The sequence below is a fragment of the Hordeum vulgare genome, chromosome 6H, assembly GCF_904849725.1.
Source record: "Hordeum vulgare subsp. vulgare chromosome 6H, MorexV3_pseudomolecules_assembly, whole genome shotgun sequence".
Classification (NCBI taxonomy): Eukaryota; Viridiplantae; Streptophyta; class Magnoliopsida; order Poales; family Poaceae; genus Hordeum; species Hordeum vulgare.
The window spans coordinates 383,508,262-383,517,055 of NC_058523.1; the positions used below are offsets into that span (position 1 = coordinate 383,508,262).

An 8,794-nucleotide genomic window follows, 5' to 3' on the forward strand; every position below is an offset into this window, starting at 1 on the left:
GGAGAGATAAAAGCCATGTTGTGCTCTAGTCTGGGCCTTCGTCAGGAAATCCGCCAACTGTAACTCGGAAGGCACATACTGAAGAGCAATGAGCTGATCCTGCAGAGCAGCGCGCACATAAAAAGCATCAACATCAATATGCTTGGTGAGCTCATGCTTCACGGGATCGCACGCAATGCTAATAGCACATGTACTGTCAGATAAGAGCAGAGTCGGTGTAGTGACAGAAACACCAAAATCCTGAAGTAACCACCGTAACCAAGCCTCTGCACTCGAACGGGAAACTGCAATCTGTTTCTTCGTCTTCCAGGCAATGAGAGAACCACCAAGAAAAACACAGTAAGCAGAAAGTGAACGGCGATCCGAAGGATCACTAGCCCACGTAGCATCCGAATAGGCCTGAAGCTGTAAAGAACTGGAGCGAGGAAAGAATAGACGGTGAGGGATCGTGCCCTGAAGATATCGGAGAACACGGAGGAGATGACTATAGTGAACTGATGTGGGAGCAGAGACGAACTGACTCAGAATATGAACCGGATAAGAGATATCCGGACGAGTGACAGCTAGATAAACAAGACTGCCAACAAGATGATGGTAACACGTCGGGTCAGGCAGGGGATCACCATCAGTAGCACAGAGGTGAACATTGAGCTCCATAGGAGTCTCAACAATGCGCTCATCAGTAAGAGCAGCACGAGCAAGAAGATCCTGGATATACTTTTCCTGGGATATAAAAAAGCCATCAGAGGTAGAAGAGACTTCAATCCCAAGAAAGTAGCGAAGAGGTCCAAGATCAGACATAAGGAACTGCTCACTATGATGGGCCTTAACAAAGGCAATATACTTGGGGTCATCCCCAGTGATGACCATGTCATCAACATAGAGAAGAAGAAGAGTCCGACCACGAGGAGAAAGGTGAATGAACAATGCTGGATCATGAACACTGGGTGAAAAACCAGCGGCAGTCACCACAGAGGCAAAACGCTCAAACCATGCGCGAGGTGCTTGCTTAAGGCCATAGAGAGAGCGACGAAGACGACATACCATGCCATCAGGAACAGAATAGCCAGGTGGTGGCTGCATGTACACCTCCTCACGCAGCTCACCATTAAGAAAAGCATTCTTAGCATCAAGCTGAGAGATAGACCAGTGGCGTGTAGAGGCCACAACAAGAAGTGTACGAACAGTGGTCATATGAGCCACAGGAGCAAAAGTCTCGTCATAATCACGACCATGCTCCTGCTGAAAACCACGAGCCACAAGACGAGCCTTGTGACGCTCAAGAGAACCATCGGAGCGAGTCTTAACCTTGTAGACCCACTTACAAGTGATGGGACGGACTCCGGGAGGAAGGGAAACAAGATCCCACGTACCAGTGCGCTCAAGAGCAGCAATCTCCTCTGCCATCGCAAACTGCCATTCAGGATGAATAACAACCTCATGATAAGTAGTCGGCTCAAGAACAGCAGCACCAGCGGTGGAAAATCCAAAGCGATCAACAGGCGGACGAGGACGAGAACGCAAGCCATAAGTAGGCTGAGACGAGGATGACGACACATCCACAGAGGCATCCACAGAACGTTAACGATGAGTGTAACACCGAGGAAAAGATGAAACAATGGAAGGAGGAATCGCCAAGGTAGAATCGGGGAGTGGCGACGAAGAAGTCACCGGAGATGAAGGTGTAGAATCCGGTGTCATGCTAGGCGAGGAGACCTTGGAAGATGGTGGCGACAAATCGAGTGGAGGTGGAGAAGCAGAGGGAGCGGAACGAATAGGCAAAGGCTCGACGGGTGTGATAGGTGTGTCAGGAAAAGTGAGGAAAGAGATATCCTCCACTGAAAAGGTCGAGGAAGATGGGCGTGGGTAGAAGGGACGAGACTCATCGAAAGTCACATCCCGAGAGATACGCATCCGACGACCGATAGGATCCCAACAACGATAGCCCTTATGCTCATCACTATAGCCTAAGAAGACACTCTCAACAGACCGAGCGGTCAGTTTGGTGCGTTCGCGGGGGGCAAGAAGAACATAGCAAACACAACCAAACAAGCGAAGCATCGAATAATCGGGAGAACGATCAAAAAGACGCTCGAAAGGAACACCACCCTGTAGAGCAGCGGAAGGCTGGAGATTGATGAGATAGGTGGAGGTGGAGACGGCCTCAACCCAAAAATGAGGCGAGAGAGAGGCAACAATCATCAATGCACGAGCCGTCTCAAGAAGATGACGATGCTTGCGCTCAGCCACGCCATTCTGAGCGTGAGCACCAGGACAAGAGAATTGAGAGAGAGTCCCTTGCTCAGCAAGAACACCACACAACATCTTAGAGATATACTCGCCAGCGGAGTCAGCACGAAACACACGAATGGGAGAAGAGAACTGAGTATGAACCATGGCAGCAAAACGCCTATAAATGGACAACACCTCACTACGAGAAGTCATGAAATAAAGCCATGTGTAACGAGAGAAGTCATCTATGAAAATAATATAGTATTTATGACCCCCTTTCGAAGCGAAGGGAGTCGGACCCCATACATCGGAATGGACTAAATCAAAAGGACGCTTAGACACTGACTCACTATGTGGATATGGTAACTGAATCTGCTTGCCAAGACGACAACCCTGACACTCTAAAGAGGCATCTCCTGAGACAGACCCCAGAAGACCTCGACGAACTAAAGACGACAAACGAGAACCACACAGATGACCAAGTCGATGATGCCACCGCTGGAAGGAACCAATAGCCGAGGCGACCAAAGCGGAAGAACTGGCGATAGAGTGGGCAACGGAAGAAACATGAAGCCAGTCCAACTCCCAAAGACATTCAGAATCACGGCGCTGAGGACCAGCCCCAACCAGAGTGTGCGTGCGACGGTCCTGGACAGAACAAGAGTCAAGGTCAAGGATGACACGACAACCAGAATCAACAAGTTGACCAACGGAAAACAGATTCATGGTAAGTCGAGGAACATGAGCAACATCAGGAACAGAATAAGGAGTGGTAAGAGTGCCTCTACTAACGACAGGAAGTGGAGTACCATCAACGGTGAGGACATGAACAGGAGAATCAAGCGATCGAAGAGAGGACAGAGTGGAAGAATTAGAAGTCATATGAAAGGAAGCTCCAGAGTCCAGAACCCATGGGGATGTACCTGACTGTGTAGAAGGTGGTTGCTCAGTTGGGGAAGCCTCAGTCACAGAACCATCAGTACCCGTCGAGGAAGAACCTGAAGCAGCGAGCTGACGCTTAAGTCTCAGAATATCCTGCTCAGTCAAAGTGATGGCTGAAGCTGTCGAGGTAGATGACGAAGTCGCTGTAGATGATGAGCGCGCCTTGCGCAAGTGTTTCTTCTTCGTGTAGCAGTGGGACTCAATATGACCATCATTGTTGCAGTAGCCACAATGTGAACGGGGGCGTCCTGAGCCGCCAGAAGGAGTGGGCAAGAGCAACGGAGCACTCGAGCGAGAGGGGGTCGGTGCAGCAGGTGGCGTAGAAAAAGTCCGAGCAGCGAGCACCGAGGAAACCTCCAGCAAACCAGCATCACGTAAGCGAGTCTCCTCAGCACGAATCTCAAAAAGCGCCTCCATGAGAGAAATACGGCCACGAGCAAACAACTGAGCACGCCGAGGCTCAAACTCCTTACGGAGCCTAGACAGGAACTAGTAGGCGCGATGAAACTCCAAATCGGCCTGGACAGCCTGGCAACAGGGGCAACTACGACAACCAGCACTACGGAGAGAATCAAGCTGGCGCCAGATAGCAGAACTTTGTTCATAGAAGTCATCAACAGTAGAGTCACCCTGCTGAAGAGCATGCTCCTGACGAATCACAGAGAGGTATAGGGCATCGCCAGAGGGCTCATAGCGCTGACGAAGGCGAGTCCACATCTCAAAGACAGTAGGAAGGCCCAGAAACTCAGAGGCAAACTGAGGCAGAACACTGGCAGTGAGAACAGCTGCAGCACGGGCATCATCATCAAGCCACTGGGTGTAAACAGACAAAGCACCATGATACACCTGAAGAGCCTCCTCATAACTCAAAACCTTCTCATCATAAGCACGAATAGCAGCCTCATCAGCAACCTTAGCTGCATCCTTCATAGACTGAGGAGCATCCGCGGGAAGAACCAGTGGAGTCGGAGGAGTGGGAGCCACAGGAGGAACTGGACGTGGCGGACAACAGACCTCGCCAGAGAGAACTCCCCAGAGACGGATGCCACGCATGTGAATGCGCATGAAGCCAGTGAACTCGGTGTAGTTAGTACCATCGAAAATCACCGAACAGCGAGGGACAACAACATAGCCAGATGCAGTAGACATTTTTTTTAGAAAGGAAATCAGTCAACGGGGTCGAAACCGCGTCGACAGCAGAGAGAACCGCGAGATCCGATCAGGCGGTAGGTGGAGCGGGGCGAGATCGAGTTCCAACCCAGGCAGCAGTCGGGGCGGCAGGTTCCGGGGCGGCTGGTTCCGATCCAGGCAGGGTCGGGGTGCGGATTGGCGGGCGGCTGGTTCCGATCCAGGCAGGGTCGGGGTGCGTATGGGCGCCTGAAGACGGGATCGAGGCTTGGACGAGATCGAGGGGCTCCCTCCAGCCTGGCCTGCTCCCCACGAGACGGACAGATCGGCGCCTTGCGGATGGGCGCCTGAAGACGGGATCGAGGCTTGGACGAGATCGAGGGGCTCCCTCCAGCCTGGCCTGCTCCCCACGAGACGCACAGATCGGCGCCTGAAGAGGGGATCGAGGCTGGGTAACCGCCGCGAGAGCAGTTCTGGACGAGATCGAGGGGCTCCCTCCAGCGGTAGAAGAGGGGGTCCTTCTGTCACCACGACGCGGCGCAGTTGGAGCGGGATTCGGAGAAGGGGAATTAGATCGGGAGGAGCACGAGTTGCGCGTGCTAAGAAAACCTAGGCTCTAATACCATGTTAGGAAAGCAACTTGTATTCCTATGAGGCCATAGGCCAGTATATATACATGTACAAGTGGTGGACTATATGCAGAAACCCCTTATATATTGGGATAAATACAAAAGGGTACATGACTTATATTATAACTCTAACAGTCCCCACCACCAGACCACGTCCAGATATGTTTAAATTTTCAAAAAATGTTCATAATTTCAGTTTTTGTTTAAATTTTGCTCCAGATCACATATGATAAAATTTATCATATAGTGGCCACCATAGCGCTCTGCCTCCAGTAGATCATGTGACAGTGAGTGTGTATAGTGCTTTCACTTGCTTCTTGTGTGGTTTTAGTTGGTGTCTGTTCCAGATCACATATGATAAATTTCAACAGAGATTTCAACGGACTAGTACAAATTGGGGAAGCAGTATGCAGAGCAAAGTTCAAACAACAACAACAACAACAACCAAGCCTTTCAGTCCTAAACAAGTTGGGGTAGGCTATGCAGAGCAAAGTTCAAAAAAAAAAAAACGCTAGGCGTTAATTATGCATTTGGCCACCTACTTATGCATTTCTAGCTTAGGCGCGATTAGGCGTTCCTACAGAATTGTACGGAGACGGGCAACAAAGAGCAGTTTCTATCTAAAATAGTGATAGAATGTAACCTGGAGGTATAAAATAGTGCTAACACTAACAGCAGCAACAACAAAGTACTAACACTACTGTATATACTACTAACACTAACAGCAGCACACATTGAGCACACATGAAGCATACTTTGAGTGCCAAGTTCAAAAATGCGCATCAGCAGCTGACAGCAGAGCACCAACCCCAGGCCCCCCAGTAGCAGCAGAGCACCAACCCCAAGCCCCAGCAGCGGCAGAGCAACATCCCCAGCAGCAGCAGAGCGATAGCCCTCGCAGAGAACAAGGGGGCTCGAGGGGGAGATGGGGAGAGGAGGAATCAGAGGCTCACCTAGTCACCTTCTTGGGGACGCAAGGCCGAGATGGAGCTCGATGTTGCTGGCAGTGGGAGAAGGAGCTCAAGGTGGTTGGCGCTTGGAGGAAGAGGAACTCGAGGTGGCTGCCGATGGGAAGAGGAGAAGGAGATCCGGCGGTGCGAGCTGAGCACCCGGACCTAACCCTAACATAGGATGTCTAGTTTTGGTGTGTTCCCTCTCTTGCCGCCCGTGCTGCTGCTTTTCTTCAATTTGGGTTGCTCCCTCCCTCGCCTTTGCGCGGTGCCGCACACACTTAAGCACAGATTCCGCGTGCCTAGTCACGTCGAATAGAAAAGGCGCTCCGCCTAATCGCGCCTCACGCCTTTCCCGGGAGCATATGGCCTATATGAGGCGTTGGGCTAGTGCCCCACACTTTTGCGAGCATAAGCGCCCGCTTCCGCGCGCCTTTTTGAACTTTGATGCAGAGCACATTGTATTTTGTTTTTTCTTATTATTGCTATGATGTTCTGTGAATATTCTCTCATTTTCCTTCGGAGAACATGAAAACAAAGGATTCTGAGTCCGTTTTTGTTTCAGTAGTTTAATTTTTAAGGATCCGAATATCCAGTGAACGTCAGATTTTTAGACATGGCAAATCGTACTTTTTTCATGGTAAATTGTGTTTGTTGAGGATGGCAAGTTTAGTTGGTGAGCATGGCAAATCTGTCTCAGTTTATATTTTGCCAGAAAATTGCCGTGCTTGTAAACTAAATTTGCCATCCTCGTGCTAATACAAATCATACCTGGCCAAACGGGCCGTGCCTGCCGGGCCAGCTCGACTGCCCGCAGGCCAGGCATGACACGGGCCGGGTCCGGCACGGGCTAATCGTGCTCAGGCTAGGCACGAGCACGCCGTGGGCCGTGCCCGGGCGGCCACCCGCCGGCACGGCCCGGCACGATTAGGGAGCGATGGGGGGAGCGGGCGGGAGCGACGCGGCCAACTGGGGGAGCGCGAGAGGGGCGGGAAAAGGGGGAGAGGGCGGGGGAGGGGCGGGAAAAGGGGGATTTGGGCTGGGGAGGGGCGGGAAAAGCAGGATCTGGGCGGGAGAGGGGCGGGAGTCAGGGGCGGGACCGGTGGGATTTTTTTTTCAATCAAATAGGCCAGCGTGCCGTGAGCCTAGCGTGCCGCGGGCCGGCCCGATTAGGCCACGTGCCGTGCTTGAGCCTGGGAGGCCGGCACGCGGGCCGGCACGGCACGACCCGTATATTAATCGGGCCTAGGTGGACCGTGCCGTGCCTGGCACGATTACGCCGTGCCGGGCCGGCCCGTTTGGCCAGGTATGATACAAATTGCCATGAAAAATGTTTGATTTGCCATGCCTGAAAATTTGACATAAGATTTTTAGCATTTCCGTATTTTAATTGGGTCCCCTTTTTTACAGGGGTGCAAGAACAACAATTAAAGATGGTGGGGGCCTGACTGCTTTGGAGAGAAGAATGGAGCTTGGAGCAATAACAGATGAAGAATTGTTCATATTATTTGTGAGGTATGACCGATAATAGGGTTCAAAAGCCATTTTTTACACAAGTACTCAGTGCCATTTGGGTGTTGTACTGTTTCTAGAACTTCAAACTGTACACCTCAAGTTTTTATATTTTTATGATCTCTAGAGTAAAAAGTGCATATATTTAGGAAAGATGGGGATCAAGCATCGGCAATTAAACGCTGGACCAACATTTCTCTATGAAATTAATCTGAGCGGGTTCTCCGTATTCGGCAAAAAACAGCAGTTAATTTTAGTCCTCTAGTTTGCTCATAATAATTACCCCCTCCGTAAAGAAATATAAGAGCGTTTAGATCATAAAGTAGTGATGATCATAAAGTAGTGATCTAAACGCTCTTATATTTCTGTACACAGGGAGTATTTGTTTAACAAAAGCGTCCTCTATGGGGCATTAGCTAGGATTGATGGCATGCAACTTCCATGGGCTCAATGATCTGCTATTTTCCTACATCAACTGAATCACTAATTGAGTCACTGTGATTAACTTGATTGGAAAACATGTGGATTTGAATAAATTACGTGTGCAGGTGATTGCTGAAAAATACTAGCTTGTTGTACCGTTGTAGCCTTAGCAAGCAAAGCTCATCTGTATCTGAAGGAGGCGTCGTGCCACCTGTTTTAGCTTCTTCTACACTTGTACATCGGAAGACAAGAAAACTTACCGGAGATTACTGTATCTGACCTTTGTACCGTGTCACTCCTCATTACAACGATAGGCTAGTGGTATAGCATACATTATTACATGTATTTATTCATATATACGATGATTACTGGGGTTTGTATGATCAACATGTTGTGACGCATATCACACTATATATACATTTGGGGAACTGTAAGCCCATTTTATCTTGCGGCATCGTGCTGATTTGCAATCGAGTTTTCTATTCCAAATCTTAGTGATGGTTGTTCGCCACTGTTTGTAATGACATACTCCTCGATCACAAGGTTAAAAAGTTGCGCTAGCGTAAATTCATAGTTCTCCCTCTCACTAATGTCTACTCGCCTAAGCAGTGTTTAGGCTAGGCATTCTGAGATATAAAGTTGTATACTAAAGCAGCAAAGTAATATGGACCCAAGGAAGTAATACAAAACCGCTATTTAATGTCATTTTTAACAGATCCTAATAACCGTTACTCCTTTAACCGTTAGTCATCTAACCGGGTACTTAGTTGATCCCCAATCGGCGTTAGCCGCGTTAGTGGAGGATAAATTATCCTCAACAGTGCAAAGCCTCCCTATATTTACTCTATGGGCAGCGCTCGAGTAAAAAAAGGATCTCACTTCTTCTCCGCCTCCTCAGCCTCTTCTCCTTCCCATCCTTGTCGCCGGTGGCCCCTTCCCCCTCCTCCCCCCAACTTCTTCTCCGCCTCCTCAACCTCT

At 49.8% G+C, this 8,794-nt stretch overlaps 1 protein-coding gene across 2 annotated transcripts in view; it reads left to right on the forward strand.

The window, feature by feature from the left end:
* Positions 1 to 8,263, forward strand: part of LOC123401063 (ADP-ribosylation factor GTPase-activating protein AGD2-like) — a 44,220-nt gene extending 35,957 nt beyond the window's left edge. For both annotated transcript variants that reach the window (XM_045094775.1, XM_045094777.1), the window contains 2 exons: positions 7,292 to 7,396; positions 7,942 to 8,263. In XM_045094775.1, coding sequence (XP_044950710.1) covers positions 7,292 to 7,396; positions 7,942 to 7,945 — 109 coding nt within the window. In that variant the 3' untranslated portion in view covers positions 7,946 to 8,263. The remainder of the gene's footprint in view (positions 1 to 7,291; positions 7,397 to 7,941) is intronic.
* Positions 8,264 to 8,794: the final 531 nt, after the last annotated feature.